Raw genomic sequence first — 16,105 nt, forward strand, 5'->3', positions numbered from 1 at the left:
CCTCCACAGCTCCAGGTCATAACACCACAATAGATCATGTAGAAGTCTTGGATGTCCTTTTTCTACAGCCATTGTATGTACAAGTAAAGATTATAGAGACTGGCTCTGCTTTGCCTCAGATCCGTGTAAAATGATGCCTTCCTGGATCATGTCTTGGAGTGGTAAAATAAACCCTAGTGATCTTATTCTAGCTATGCCTATATTGCTCATTAATAATCAATCTTGTTAGGCTTTGATACATGATTGGATTGATTTAGAGCAGTTTGTTACCATTGACAGCAGTGAGTCTGCTTCCGCAGTTTTTACCGTCTTCAGAGCGGCAATCTTCCTGGTGTAAAGAATTGTCAGGCAGTGCTATCATAGTGGCATCTTGTCAGATACTGCACCTTGCGGTACAATTTCCTTGTTCTCCCCCTTTCCATGCACTTTACTCTTCCTAGGTAGATAGAACTGACTAAAGACCCCCCACTTTTGTCACTCCTTCATATACTCTCATATTACAGCTTTGTACTGCGCTTTGTACAGCGATGAGACCCTGGCATAGACGATTAGGGGGCTCTGCTGTGATGCCTGTGGTAGATATAACTGTTAATGATCAAGCAATAAGATTTAGGGATAGGTGCCCCAAAACCTTTATTTTCCCCAACACTCGCCAGCATAAATCAAACAAGTAAAAATGTGAGCAATATTAAAACATAGCTTTTAATATATTAGAATTAAAAATTCTATATTAAACACACAATATTACCTGTAACTACAGTCAAAAAGCAAACCTAATTGGCTAACGATTAGAATCAATATTTAAGCATAAAAAGAAGTGAAAGAGACAGTGATCAAATTCACACATAGTATCAAACTGACATCTAGATTATGTACAAACCGGCAGTGGTCACGTTCACACAATGTAGATGGATATAACAGTAAGTGGAAGGATCTCACCCATATATCTGTGTCACATTCACTTATTTTCTGCTTAAATATTGTTCTAACGTTGGCTACATATGTTTGTTGTTTTTGCCTGTTGCGTGTAATATTGATGTGTTTTAAGATACCATTTTTTATTGTAATATATTAAGCTATGTTTTAGTATTGCTCCCACTTTTGCTTGTTAGATGTAACTGTTCCATATGGATGCAGCAGACAATCGATTGTAGAATACTCCATGACAGTCAGACGTGTTCTTCACTAGAGGTGTCTTGTGTGGCACCATGCAGAGGCAACATACCGCAGCGTGCCTATGGCTCCCTGGTGCCGAGCCTGCTTCCTCAGGCCTGTGCCACTACCCCCACCCTGGAGGACCACAGACGTCGATAATGCGCAGATGCTAATTGATTCAATAGGCACCATGCAATGCTTCCGTCCATGAGCAATTTACCAAGTGCTTCTTCCAGTGACAACAGCCTATTAGTCACCAGGGAACATGTTTAATGGAAGAGGGCCGCTGAACGCGAGCATCTTTTGTATATAGGGAAATGTTTCATTAGGGCACTTAGAGGCTTCCTGGCTACATTTCTTGGAATACAGATTTGATTGAAACCATGAAAAGCTTATCACTATGATGTTAAAGGAATTTTATTCCCGATTTATTTTCTATTTCATTCCACAGTTTTAATCAGATTCCAAAACAATAAAAGAAGGTACCGTATATACTCGAGTATAAGCTGAGATTTTCAGCCCATTTTTGGGGGTTGAAAGTCCCCCCTCTCGGCTTATACTCGAGTCATACCCAGGGGTCGGCAGGGGAGGGGGAGCGGGGGCTGTCTAAGTATACTCACCTACTCCTGGCACGGTCCCTAGCTCCCTGGCGCCCCAGCTTCCTGTACTGAGCGGTCACATGGTACCGCTGATTACAGTAATGAATATGCGGCTCCACCTCCCATAGGGGTGGAGCCGCATATTCATTACTGTAATGAGCGGTAACTGTGACCGCTCAATACAGGAAGAAGCTGCGGCGCTGGGGATTCAGGAACCGCGCCAGGAGTAGGTGAGTATAATGGGGAGTGCAGTGCTGTGAGATATTCACCTGCTCCTCGTTCCGGCGCCACTCCATCTTCAGCGTCTTCTGCAGTGACGCTCAGGTCAGAGGGCGCGATCATGTGGTTAATGCGCACCCTCTGCCTGAACGTCAGTGCAGAAGATGCTGAAGATGGAGTGGCGCCGGAACAAAGTCAGGTGAATATTGAAAGTGCCGGAGACCTGAGCGACGAGAGGGGAGTATGTGATTTTTTTTTTTTTATCGCAGCAACAGCAAATGGGGCAAGTGTCTGTATGGAGCATCTTATGGGGCCATAATTAACGTTTGTGCAGCACTACATGGGGCAAATATCTTTATGGAGCATCTTATGGGGCCATAACATTTGTGCAGCATTATATTGGGCAAATGTATCTATGGAGCATCTTATGGGGCCATTATTAACCTTTGTGCAGCATTATATGGAGCATATTTTAATATGGAGCATCTTATGGGGCCATCATAAACTTTATGGAGCATTATATCGGGCTCCTGATTCAATATGGATATTCAAAAACACTTAACCTACTGATGTCTCAATTAATTTTACTTTTATTGGTATCTATTTTTACTTTTGACATTTACCGGTAGCTGCTGCATTTTCCACCCTAGGCTTATACTCTAGTCATTAAGTTTTCCCAGTTTTTTTGTGGTAAAATTAGGAGGGGGTCTGCTTATACTTGGGTCGGCTTATACTCGAGTATATACGGTAACTAAATGCAAAACTTAGATTAAAAAAAAACAGCAAAAGTACTGGTTGTAGCATCATATTTTCTTATCTGCTTACTACCCGTACCTGGTGGCTGAAGAAAAACCTGCCACTTTCCATGCACATACAAGTAATGTAGTTACCTCGCACCAGAGGACACTTGCACAGTATGCCAGAATCTGTTCACTTTTTACCCTGTACACCTCCCTTTGGTACCCCTATGCTGGAGTCAGTAATTGGAGGATTTTTTTTAGAGAAATGAAAGTTTTCAAACTTCAACAACCTTTATTTTTTTCTCTTCTTTTTTTGTCTCTTATTTCTTTATGCTAATGATTTTTTCCATTCTCCGGGGCGTGTGCGTGGTGCCTCCTGTCTTCATTTGCGTACCACCCCCTCCAATCGGCATCCCAGTGGCGTGTATTGGTGGCCCCAGAATGCCGTGCCTACGCCCTGCTATAGCAACAGTTATACTTGACTTATCTGCCCTGCTGTGGGCATTGGCTTCATTGTTGTTCTGCGCAAGGGACGGAGAGTCACTGTGTAGTAACAGTGACTTGCAGTTGCAGAAGAACAATTAAGCCAATGCCCATAGCAGGGCAGATAAAGTAAGTGTAATCGTGCTATTGCAGGGCACAGGCGCAGCAATCTGGGGCTACCAATGCATGTTACAGGGCCCTGTGACGCTGATGGGAGGGGTGGTACGCAAATGAAGACAGGAGGCAGAGATTTCTTCCAGGCGCCGAACGCCCCGGAGCCTGGAAGAAATCATTAGTATGAAGAAACAAGACTGTTTCTCAACAAGACTGCAGATATGGGCATACAGGTAGGCCTAGTGTAACCATTCTGTCACCTGTATGCCCATATTAATAGGTTATACATGTCCCAGATTCCCTTTTAAGCAAAGAACATAGCTTACGCCCTGCTTCTTATAATTACCAGGTTCCCACAGTGGGCACGGAGGAAGGCTAAAAGCCAGCAGCTCCCTAACAAGCAGCTTGCTGTGCTCATAGCTCTCCTGGGGAACATCTTCCCTTTTCTACTGTCTACATTTTCACAGATAAACCCCACTGTGTATTGTGGATTTTTCTGGCCATGGTTGGTGTAAGCACTACATTATTTTATTCTGTTGCTTACCTACAGTTCGGATAGCTCCATGATACATGATGTACTGAGCCACTTAAAGCGATGCTATACTTTTATACAAGTTAAGCTCACATGATTGTATTTTAGAAGGCCGCAGTTGGCATTTATTCTGCAATCCCTGACTATCATTATGTGAGTGTAAATAGAAGCCTATATGTGTAAATTGTGTGCCTAATGCACCCATACATGTCGTTATTGACAGACAGACGTAGCCAAACACAACCCCATCCTGTAGTATCCTGTCTGCATCTATGTAAAGCTATGGAAGCTGTTTCCGCACATAGCCTGCACTGTTATTGAAGACACCAAAGTACTGCCATCTAGTGGCCATCAGTAGTTTTACTGTTCATGCTGTGCTTTTACTACTTAACAAGCAAAACGTTTAAGGTTAGGAATGTAATTATGTATAGCAACTCACACTGCAATAGAAATTAGTCCGTTTTTAAAATTTAGACTGGTTCCTAATGCGGTTTTTGATTCAATATTGGATCTAAAGCCAGAAGTAGAAGAGACTGTGCATTGTGACTACAGCGTTCCTTTAGTTTTACTGCGGGTCACTGTGCTGTAGAAGTCAGTTTAAGGATATATTATGTCATTAGGATTTGGCTTGCCTGCTTTGTATACCCCCCCATGTAGGATGTCTTCTTAAAGCCCCACACACTAGAGAAAAGCCAGCCACACCTGACCAATTTCCCTTGGAGCAGCGAAGCATCTAATGTATACAGGAGCCTCTTGGCTCTCCTACAACAGATGATGTTGGGGGAGAGAAGGATGTGTCCTGGTGCAGAATTTCCATAGCTGATTCTTCTGCTGCTGAGATAAGCCTGTGCGGGACGATTGTGGCAGCGGTTTTCTCCTAACGCGCAGTGGGGCATGAAGGCGTTTGGAAAGAGCGCTGTTGATAAAGCTATCTGATGTATAGGGGCAGGTTAGCTGTTCAGACCAGACATCCCAGTTACTACAGACAGCCCGCTATTACAGCATGTCATGTATATGGGCATCTTATATAAACAGTGGGCTTCCTTAGGGTTTCTGCCAGTTTGTAAAGAACTTTCGGGTGCTGCAGTATTGTTGCTATGCAACCAGTGTGATTGTTGTGCGTGGCCATCATGTTTCCATGTCACTGGATACTACCTGTCTGAAAATCTGTTTCTACACATAGAGAACAGCAGTTTATGGTTTAGGCTGTGAGCGATTGTGTTGTGATTACGTCTGGCTATGTGCATGCTGGCCTTTTAGATGTCTGGGGATTGTTGTCTCCTCTCTGCCATATTGGCCATGTTACGTCTGTGAAGTGCCCTGGAACTAGAGAGTAAGCCTGTTTATGTCCTCGTCTGTGTCTTGGGACTTTAGTGCATCACTTGGACGGCGCTGTGCTTCAGTACATTTCTGAGTGCACTTGAGGCAGACGGGAGTCTCCGGGATTTTAATAAAACATAATTTACCACACTTTATCAGTGGTGTTGCTTGAGGGAATGCATGTGTTTTATCGAAGCTATAACTTTTTTTTTTATTGACTTCACACAGGGTATTGCTGGAACAGATGTTGCAAAGGAAGCGTCTGATATTATTCTAACAGATGACAACTTCAGCAGCATTGTAAAAGCCGTGATGTGGGGGAGAAATGTGTATGACAGTATTTCCAAATTCCTCCAGTTCCAGCTTACCGTCAATGTAGTGGCTGTCATTGTAGCTTTCACCGGAGCATGTATCACACAAGTAAGTCCTGTAATTCAGCTGCTTTCTCTCCGTCTCCTCCATCATATTAAATATGCAGCACTTGACAGATGACAATGCACGCTGCAGTGCCGGAGCTTGGGTGACTCCAGCAACGATAGATAAGGTTACCTTAACATTTGGGGTGAACCATCAGGCAATGCTGGCCTAGTATACTGTAATATTTGTCTGCTTGTAAGGCTGGGCTGCATAGTAACGAGGGGCTATTCAGGGTATTACTGCTGGAGCAATACTACTTGTTCCTAATGACATGAGTATGAACCCTCCTGCATCCCATGCCTAGCCTCCAGGCTCTGGTCCAGCAAGGTGCTGAGTGTACAGCTATGCTGTGCACATGTGCCTGATGCTTACCTTTCTTCCCAGGATGATGATATACTTTGTATACAAAGAGCCTCTGTCCATTTACTGAATGTAACTGTACAATTTGTGTTCATACATGTATGCATTCTGGTCCATTTAACAGGACTCTCCACTTAAAGCTGTACAGATGTTATGGGTTAATCTTATTATGGACACTTTTGCATCACTTGCCCTGGCAACTGAGCCCCCAACCGAATCTCTGTTGTTGAGAAAACCCTATGGAAGGAATAAGCCTCTCATCTCTCGTACTATGATGAAAAACATTTTAGGTCATGCTGTCTACCAATTAGTTGTGGTCTTCACGCTTTTATTTGTAGGTAAGTGCTGTACTTGACTTGAGCAACATGTGCCAATTTGCCTTTTTTTTTTTTCTCTTCCCTTTAAAATGTGTCTATGTATACATTACAAAGTAAGAATGCCTTTAAAAAACACAATTTATAATTAACTTGCAAAGTGAATTCTAAATCAAATCAATATTTTGTTGTGACCAGTCCACCCTTTGCATTCAAAACAGCATCCGTTCTTCTAGGTACACGTGTCCCCACCATGCTCTGATCTCGGCATCATCAAATCTAAAGTTACACGAAGAGACCAATTCGGCCACAGAAGATCTGCGGTTAGTTCTTGAAGAAGTTTGGAATAACCTACTTGACAGGATCCTTCAAAAAGTGTTTATGTACATAGAAGAATTGATACTTTCATGCTGTTTTGAAGACAAAGGGTGATCACACCAAATACTGATTGTCATTTAGATTTCTCTTTTGTACATTCACTTTGCGTGTTAAGTGGTAAAAATCTAGAATCCGAAAGTGGTAAGTGTATGATCACGGAGGGTTTCCTCTCCAGTCATGAGAACAGGGGTTCGGTGTTTGAACGGAGCAGCTGATGTACGGTCTATGGGGAGTCGTAGAGATAGAGCGTAGCTAACGTAACTTAAGTAGATTTTCAGCATAGTGGGCACCTTGCAAATGCACCACAGCTCCATTCTTGTCTTGGGTCTGCCAAGTACAGCGCTCAGATAGCAGTCAGGCCCATAGCCTTTGAATGGACGGGCACCTTACATTTTAGGGAAAAAATAAAAAAATTGTGCTAAAATGCACACAGTGGCACTGCAATTTTTTTTTTATTTGTCTAGATTATTCTTTTTAATAAAACTAATATGGGTGATATGTATGATGCATATTTGTATTGCAGGGGAAAAACTATTTGATATTGACAGTGGGCGAAATGCTCCCCTCCACGCTCCTCCGTCCCAACACTATACCATTGTGTTCAACACATTTGTTATGATGCAGCTATTTAATGAAATCAATGCAAGGAAGATTCATGGGGAAAGGAACGTGTTTGAAGGAATATTTAACAATATCATCTTCTGCAGCATTGTGTTAGGTACTTTCATCATACAGGTAAGGATCATTCTTGTGAATTCAGTTTCTGAAAATAATCACCCATCCTTACATGTGAATGCATTAGACAGAATTATCCTATTAACCCTTCTCTCTAGTTATTAGAAAAGATTGACGCTTGATCTTTCCACTAGTGGCCTTATACTGAAATAATTGCTGCCCGGTAGCCTTATCGTTTGTTTCCATATTATGGCTGGTGATAGTGTCTGTAAATGATGATGTTTCTTGGTCTTCTTTTGTAGATCGTTATTGTGCAGTTTGGTGGAAAGCCTTTTAGTTGTACAGAGCTGACCGTAGATCAATGGCTGTGGTCCGTTTTCCTGGGTATGGGAACATTGCTCTGGGGCCAGGTAATGTAAATGTTTGTGCGCATGCCGCTTTATTTACCTTTGTATAGTTAAGAAGAAGTGATTTGATGCACATGTATATAGTGTCTTCCTAAATGTTTAGCTTTCTAGTACAGACTGTAAATTTGACATTAGAACTAGCTTTGTGCTCAATGTCCAAAACTGGTCTCCACCAAAGAAAAGTACGGTATATTAAAAAAACAAGAAAAGGTGGTGCTATATTGTATAATGCGTCTTCAGATTGTGGTTGGTTGGGCATGTGGTGTGATTTATGTAACACACAGTTCTAGCTGCTTTAACCTGATCTTTACCATTGTTTAGCTGGTGACAACAATACCAACCAGTCGTTTAAAGTTCCTCAAGGAGGCAGGTCATGGGACCCAGAAGGATGAGATACCAGAAGAGGAGCTTAATGAGGATGTGGAAGAGATTGACCACGCGGAGAGAGAGCTGCGTCGTGGTCAGATCTTATGGTTTAGGGGCCTGAACAGAATCCAAACTCAGGTATGGTCATGAGTGAGAGAGAAGAGCTATGTAGGGGAGAAACTAAATTCTAAGGGCTTGCTGCGGATTTGCTAGGGCTAACTGAAATCTGAGAGGGGTATGTGTGTGCGCAATCTCTCCCTTGTGTGTTTTCCTCAAAATACTTGAAAGAATCTCCTTTAGTTTCACTTGATCTTCCTTTACCTTTCTTCGATTTGCTTTTATTAGCTACTCTATAAAGTGCCTTTTTCTCTTTTTTTTGCTTTCTTTTTTTATTTTTATTTGTTGTAGATGGGATGGTCCTTTCTCTTGTTCTCTCTCTCTCTTGCTGAGCAAGCTGTCACAATCTCTGATTCCTTGCAGATGGATGTAGTGAATGCTTTCCAAAGTGGAAGTTCCATTCAGGGGGCTTTAAGGCGGCAACCCTCCATCGCCAGCCAGCATCATGATGTAACAAATATTTCTACCCCTACACATGTAGTGTTTTCCTCCTCTACCGCTTCTACTACTGTGGGGTGTGAGTGTGTGTTCCTAAGTGCATGAAATTAACACATCCTAATTCACACACCTAACGTTTCTCATTTTCTCCTCAGTAAGCTCATTGTTCAGGCTGCTCATAAAGCTTTCCCTTCACAAGGATAATACACCCCATGTGTTTAATTTAGAGGGCTATTTAACTGGTTTGATTATTAGCAAATGCAAGCTTAAAAGTATGAGATCCTGCACGTTTTTATTTTTGGTCACTTCACCAATGTATTTTTGCTTATATATGGATGTATGTGAAGAAAATGAAAATTGTCCTATTAAATGTTCGAGTATATACTTAATGTTGTGTGCTTTTGGCCACTGGTAGTGTTGAGGATCTATGTTCAACATTTGTTGCAGAAATGTACTGTCATACGTTAGTCTGTAGGAACGCTTGGGTAATTCCAAAGCTATTTTTCTGATGTCTAGAAGTCTAAAAGGAAAGGTTCCACTTTTGTAACCAGTTACATTGTCTCTATGAATAGTAATTAACAAAGCTGTTCTGAAAATTGTTTAATTTTAGAAGGTCTTAATAATGTCAACAGCTCCTGTTCAGACTAATGTGTCTCCATAACAACTACATCTCCATTTCTGTACCTGTGCTCTTCCTGCTAACGTAACCCACCATGGGGTTATGGATGGCAGGGAGGATGGCAACATTCTCCGACTGCACAGGAATGGTCTGTAGTCTGTTACTATGGAGACATGACTCTCTAGGAGATGGAGACACACTTTCTATAGTTGTTTCATGTTACTTTTTTCATTATTTGGATCAATAAAAATTGGCTGACTGTAGCCTTAAATCATTGTCAACTGCCAACTTTCTAACAACTTTTTAATTTCTCAGTCTTTTCAAGGTTTCTGCTTCTTGCAAACCTTGAAAACCTTGTGAGACTAAGCCTGACCTAGTCTTACTTTCACACCGCAACGTTGTGTACTCCTGAGCAGAATGTAGATTTGTGCTGCTGCCTCCATGTATAATGTATTCTGTATGACAACCGGCAGTCATGTGAAAGTTGGAGCAAGGTGGTTTCTCCAGCCTCTGTCTGGATGCAAACATTTTCTGATCACAAACAGAGATTTTGAAACTTGGACTAAAGCACAAAGTAAATTTGAAAGTTGCGTGATACATAATTTTGTCTTAGATGCTTCTTAAGGAACCATTACATAATTGTATGTATATATAATATATAGATTTATGTAAAGGTTTCTTAAGAAGCATAGATGTCTCTATACGGTATATATATGTGTGTGTGTGTTGTAAATGTTTGTATATTATGTAACCGGTTTCTGGATGTACTATGTATTGTTGAAGGATTTGTCCATTAACAGTGTATAGATTGTTTTGTGAAAGAAACAATGCTTAGCCTATAGAAATGAAACACATTGTGGAAAATACGTTATATAGCACTGTGTACTTACAATTGCTCATTTTGCTCTTCTACCCAGATAATTCTCTGTGTAGAAACAGGAAGTCTCTTGCCTGCATGAGTCATCCGCCTCTTCAACTTCTGACTGTTCTGTTCTGGTCCGTTCTCCTCTGCCAGGGACTGCAGTAATGACTCATGCAGGGAAAATAGACCTTCTGTTTCTACATAGAGCTTAGAAGGATTCGGCTAGTCAGTTTTTAATCATGTGATGTCATAGACCTAATGGAAAAGAGAAGAATTAGCTGAGTAAAAAGGCAAAATAAGCAATTATTGTAATATATTAAGAGGATAAAAACTTTGATGGGAGGAGTGCTTCTTTAACTCCCAATTAGGAATGGGCGACCCCGAACTGAACACAGTGTTCGGTCACACTGTCCCGAACACTGGTTTCCATGGGAAACCCGTGTTACAGTTCGGGTCCAGGGCTTGTAAAAGAATACATAAAATTAATAATAAACATTATAAATATTATACTTACCTGTCCAGTGACGCGTCCTCCCGTCCCGCTGTCTCCCGGCCGCATCTGCTTCCGGGACCCCTCATTACATCACCGCACGAACACTGCTGGAAAAAGCCGAAGACTGACGAGTGCAGTGAATACCGCCGGAAGGTAATGAGCGGCCCCGGAAGCAGATGCGGCCGGGAGACAGCGGGACGGGAGGATGCGTCGCTGGACAGGTAAGTATAATATTTATAATGTTTATTATTAATTTTCTCCTTTCTTTTACTGATATGGGATGGGGCGGGGGGGGGCTGTTAAGTCCAAGTTCGGGGTTCGGACGCAAGTTCGCATCATCTCCGGCCCCGAACTCAAACCCTACAGAAAAACTCGGGCAAACCCGCCAATCCCGAACATCGGGGGATTCGCCCATCACTCCTCCCAATACTAGTCTACAAAAAACAAACGAGACCTCTTACAAGAAGTGAAAAGCACAGTAGCTAACCATCAGAATTTTTTTATACTTCGGTTGCTCGGTTGATATTCTTTTAAGGGGTTTTCTGAAAACCCTCATCCCCGAGTGCAGTTTGTTTAAAAAAAAAAAAATAAAATTCTCTCCTCTACTCAACTTCTGAGTCTCCACTGTTGCTCCTGAGTGGACAGTGTACGTCTGGCAGAGTCGCTGAGCTCAGTTATTGGTGATGCCAGCAGTGCAGACCGTGCCAGACCCTGTTGGAAGCAGTAGAGACTTGGCATTGGACATGGGAAAGGTGAATAAAGATTTTTGTTTTTAAACAAGCTCCCGAGGGGGGTGGGAAGGGCTTTTCTGAAACCAGAAAACCTCTTCAATTCTATTATGCTGTAAGACCCTTGTTTTCATCTTACGCTTGGTGAAAACCTCCTTTTTTAATTGACAAGAATTTGCTCTGAAACAAGACTGTATTGTAGTGTGCCTCAGGAAACCGGAGCATAAGCGTTTTGGAATCCATTCTTAGTTCAGAGACACAATCTCCTCAATGATTTTTCTGTCCTGCTCCTCACACCTATCCCTAACACAACTGTATTGCGTTACCCATTTCAGTATTTGCCACTTTACCTTGTATGCCTGGCAGTACTGAGCCAGACATGGCAGTGGCAGAACCAATTTTCTGTCTTTCATGGCAGATCTGCCGTCACCCAGGGTGGGCTAGTCCCTGTGACTGACAATGTTCCTTCTAGAAAGTTGTCTTCATTATGGACCCACCCAAAATGTAAATCCTATATTGTGCACGATTGTTCCCGTGTGCTAGCATCTACATCATCACTTCTTCATAGAGTAGCCTTGTTTTGTGTCTTCACGGTTCACTTTTCTGTTTGCTACCTGGGGGGAAAGAATCCCCAATATCCACGTTTGTGTAACTGTTGGGAGATTTGGTAAAAGCAAAACCAGTATATACTCGAATATTTACACGTGAGGTATTTTACAGTAATTGTTTGCTTTCTGCATGGTTTTCTGCAGCTTCAAGCTCATTGTACCATTCAGCTTACGTATGCCTGGCTTCATAGTGGGTATCCTAATTCCTGGCATGAGAATTGGTTTACCTGTTGTGCTAATGGTTTTCGTATTTTTTTTTTCCCTAAATGTATTTGTGAAAAGACATATTACCCATTTTTTGCACACGCTCTCAAATATTTTTGCAGCGCCAACTTGCCTAATTGAATAGAATGGAATAGCGCTTGACTATTGCCGCACTAAAGACTTCACATACGTTACCCGTCACAAACCATCAGTCTATATTGACCAACATGTTTTTTATTCCTTTTATTTTTTTTTCCAGTATGTTGCAAGTCCACACTGCATTTTGCACAGTTTAAGTTCATTGTTTAGTATTTGTGCGTTCACATAAAACCCATATCCACGCACACGTGCCTTCTGCTGTTTAATCGGTTTTCCTTTCTCTTGCCTTGTGACCTTCAGATTCGAGTGGTGAATGCATTTCGTAGTTCTCTCTACGAAGGACTGGAAAAACCCGAGTCGCGAAGCTCGATCCACAATTTCATGACACACCCGGAGTTTAGAATAGAAGACTCTGAGCCTCATATTCCGCTCATTGATGACACAGACGCAGAAGATGATGCTCCCACCAAACGTCACTCTACTCCACCACCCTCTCCAAATAAAAATAACAATGCGGTTGATAGTGGAATACATCTTACAATAGAACCGAACAAGTCAGCTACCTCTTCATCCCCAGGCAGTCCACTACATAGTCTGGAGACTTCACTCTGATTGTAAGACGAATGTTAAGATTCTAGCTGATTTGCAAAGAACACTGGGTCCTTTTCACACATTGCGAGCGGCAGGTGAGCGAGCCTGCCTTATGGACTTCAAATGAAGACACACTTGTATGAATGTAGATTTATTTTTTTAAAAAAATGCTTTCTGCCAGACTGAGGGTGCTTTTCTCGGGAAGGAAAGGGATGGGCTTATTGGGAGGACCTCTGACTGATACATCGTAACCCAGCAAAAGTGACCTGCAGAACATCCGTTACACTAAGAATCATTGGCCTGGACAGTGTGTTAGTAATGCTCTAGTTTATATTGATCCTCATTATTATGATTTCTGGGGCCCTGGGATGCTCATTTGATTATTTATGTTATAAATGATACAGATCTGTTTACAAGGTTTATAGATATTTTGTTCCTGTTCATAGAAGGGAAGTTTCCTTATATATGATGATGAAGATGAAGAAAAAAAAAAAGAAAATGTCCTTTAAACACTGCTGTATTTTCAAGAAAAAGGGGTGTTTCTATTGAAATTGTTCTAAAATAATGCCTGCAATTTACTTGTTGAATATTGTAGATAAATTTAATAGCCAAATAGAAAAAAAATAACACTAATGCTTCAGACAAGTGAGCCACAGTGTTATTCTGAAAATCAAGGCCTCTCCTTAGTTTGTTAAAAGAAGAAAACGCATTTAATTCATGATGGTTTTCAATTATTTTTTTTTTTTTTACATTGAGAGTTATAAATTTGTTCCAAAGTAAAATGGAATTTGTGAAATGCAGGACATCGATGTGTGACGGATCTTGCTTGAAATCTTTTTTGCTATCTCCGTCAAAATATATAAAAAATCAAAATACATCAAAAATTAGTCTTCTTAATTTTTTTTTTTTTGTTTGTCTAAACATGTTAGTTTTAGAACTGTCTTGGTGAACTGTGAGTGGAACCGTGTTGATTTTCTAATAAATCCTTTAGATTACCTTCATACAGCTTGAGGGGCTGTTGGCATTTTGGAAAAAAAATACTACTAGGTAGTAGTAAAGTCATACATGTTTTCCTTTTTGTTTTTGAAACTTGTTTGTAAACACAATAAACATGCCCTTTTATTAAATGCACGCGCAGCAATGTTTTCTTGCCAGTGTTGCCAGCATTAAAGGGGTTTTTCTGAGACTTGTCAACTAAATCTTTGTACATTTTGCAATGGCTAAGCCAGGTATCTTGGTTCTGTCTAATTGATTGAGCTGTAGTACCAGATACAGCCACTGCAAGAAGGGGGCTCCAGGGTTGTTGCCCCTTTAGTCAGCCAAAACAGAACAAATGGAAAAATGGCTTGCGAGGAATATAAAACTTTTATTGTTAATTTGTATTTAAAAATGCATATGTTATATTAAAATATTGTCCCTAATCTGTCTGTAATTAATTGCAAGGTATTCACCTAAATTATTTCTGTTGATTTACACCCTGGGGTGTCATCACTTTATATAGCAGAATAGGACAATTAATATTACAACACGAGTCCCCCAACATGTTTCACCACATATGCGGCGTTATCAGGGGATGGTACACTGGCATGAATGGCATCTGCGGTGAAACATGTTACGGGGGACTTGTGCTTCAAAATACCTGTCCTACCCTGCAAAATAGTGAGATGACATGTTATAATATTGCTTGTCCTATTCTGCTTTATAAGTGACTAGCTGAAGAGCCTGGCGTTGCCCGGGCATAGTAACTAACTGTGGTTAGTTAAACAAATTAGAATGATTATATTGCACATAAAAACATTTCACATCATATATTCAACAATACAGATTTGCAACACAAATTAACTAAATGATTACCCATATATTGATAGTATTTTATTTTCAACTCATTCAAGAGCCTTTTGGTAAAAAACATTTTTTTGGTTTTTCTTTCCGGTGCAAAGATGAACAGATTTCCCACATCATCCTGTCAGCCAGAGCCACCTGACTACTACCCCTAATACTAATATCCCACATCATCCCGTCAGCCAGAGCCACCTGACTACTACCCCTAATATCCCACATCATCCCGTCAGCCAGAGCCACCTGACTACTACCCCTAATATCCCACATCATCCCGTCAGCCAGAGCCACCTGACTACTACCCCTAATATCCCACATCATCCCGTCAGCCACAGCCACCTGACTACTACCCCTAATATCCCACATCATCCCGTCAGCCAGAGCCACTGGACTACTACCCCTAATATCCCAATCAGCCAGAGCCACCGGACTACTACCCCTAATATCCCAATCATCCCATCAGCCAGAGCCACCAGACTACTACCCCTAATAATATCCCACATCATCCCGTCAGCCAGAGCCACTGGACTACTACCCCTAATATCCCAATCAGCCAGAGCCACCGGACTACTACCCCTAATATCCCAATCATCCCGTCAGCCAGAGCCACTGGACTACTACCCCTAATATCCCAATCAGCCAGAGCCACCTGACTACTACCCCTAATATCCCACATCATCCCGTCAGCCAGAGCCACTGGACTACTACCCCTAATATCCCAATCAGCCAGAGCCACCGGACTACTACCCCTAATATCCCAATCATCCCATCAGCCAGAGCCACCAGACTACTACCCCTAATAATATCCCACATCATCCCGTCAGCCAGAGCCACTGGACTACTACCCCTAATATCCCACATCATCCCGTCAGCCAGAGCCACTGGACTACTACCCCTAATATCCCAATCAGCCAGAGCCACCGGACTACTACCCCTAATATCCCAATCATCCCATCAGCCAGAGCCACCGGACTACTACCCCTAATATCCCACATCATCCCGTCAGCCAGAGCCACTGGACTACTACCCCTAACATCCCGTCAGCCAGAGCCACTGGACTACTACCCCTAATATCCCAATCAGCCAGAGCCACCGGACTACTACCCCTAATATCCCAATCAGCCAGAGCCACTGGACTACTACCCCTAATATCCCACATCATCCCGTCAGCCAGAGCCACCGGACTACTACCCCTAATATCCAACATCATCCCGTCAGCCAGAGCCACTGGACTACTACCCCTAATATCCCAAATCATCCCGTCAGCCAGAGCCACCGGACTATTACCCCTAATATCCCACATCATCCCGTCAGCCAAAGCCACCAGACTACTACCACTAATATCCCACATCATCCCGTCAGAGCTAACATTGTCAGGGTGGTGCTGTTACACCGATTAAAATGATACCTGGGTTGGAGAAATCTTTC

At 42.0% G+C, this 16,105-nt stretch overlaps 1 protein-coding gene across 8 annotated transcripts in view; it reads left to right on the forward strand.

Moving 5' to 3' along the window:
- The window catches only part of ATP2B1 (ATPase plasma membrane Ca2+ transporting 1), a 177,343-nt gene extending 163,378 nt beyond the window's left edge, over window positions 1-13,965 (forward strand). For 4 of the 8 annotated variants that reach the window (XM_077265432.1, XM_077265433.1, XM_077265431.1 and 1 more), the window contains exons 16-22: window positions 5,391-5,582; window positions 6,064-6,277; window positions 7,155-7,366; window positions 7,609-7,716; window positions 8,035-8,217; window positions 8,560-8,646; window positions 12,548-13,965. In XM_077265432.1, the coding sequence (XP_077121547.1) occupies window positions 5,391-5,582; window positions 6,064-6,277; window positions 7,155-7,366; window positions 7,609-7,716; window positions 8,035-8,217; window positions 8,560-8,646; window positions 12,548-12,859 (1,308 nt within the window). In that variant the 3' untranslated portion in view covers window positions 12,860-13,965. Of the gene's footprint in view, window positions 1-5,390; window positions 5,583-6,063; window positions 6,278-7,154; window positions 7,367-7,608; window positions 7,717-8,034; window positions 8,218-8,559; window positions 8,714-12,547 lie in introns of all 8 variants that reach the window. The other 4 variants (XM_077265436.1, XM_077265437.1, XM_077265435.1 and 1 more) reach the window with 2 other exon arrangements.
- Window positions 13,966-16,105: the final 2,140 nt, after the last annotated feature.

Source organism: Ranitomeya variabilis, chromosome 5, assembly GCF_051348905.1.
Source record: "Ranitomeya variabilis isolate aRanVar5 chromosome 5, aRanVar5.hap1, whole genome shotgun sequence".
Classification (NCBI taxonomy): domain Eukaryota; kingdom Metazoa; phylum Chordata; class Amphibia; order Anura; family Dendrobatidae; genus Ranitomeya; species Ranitomeya variabilis.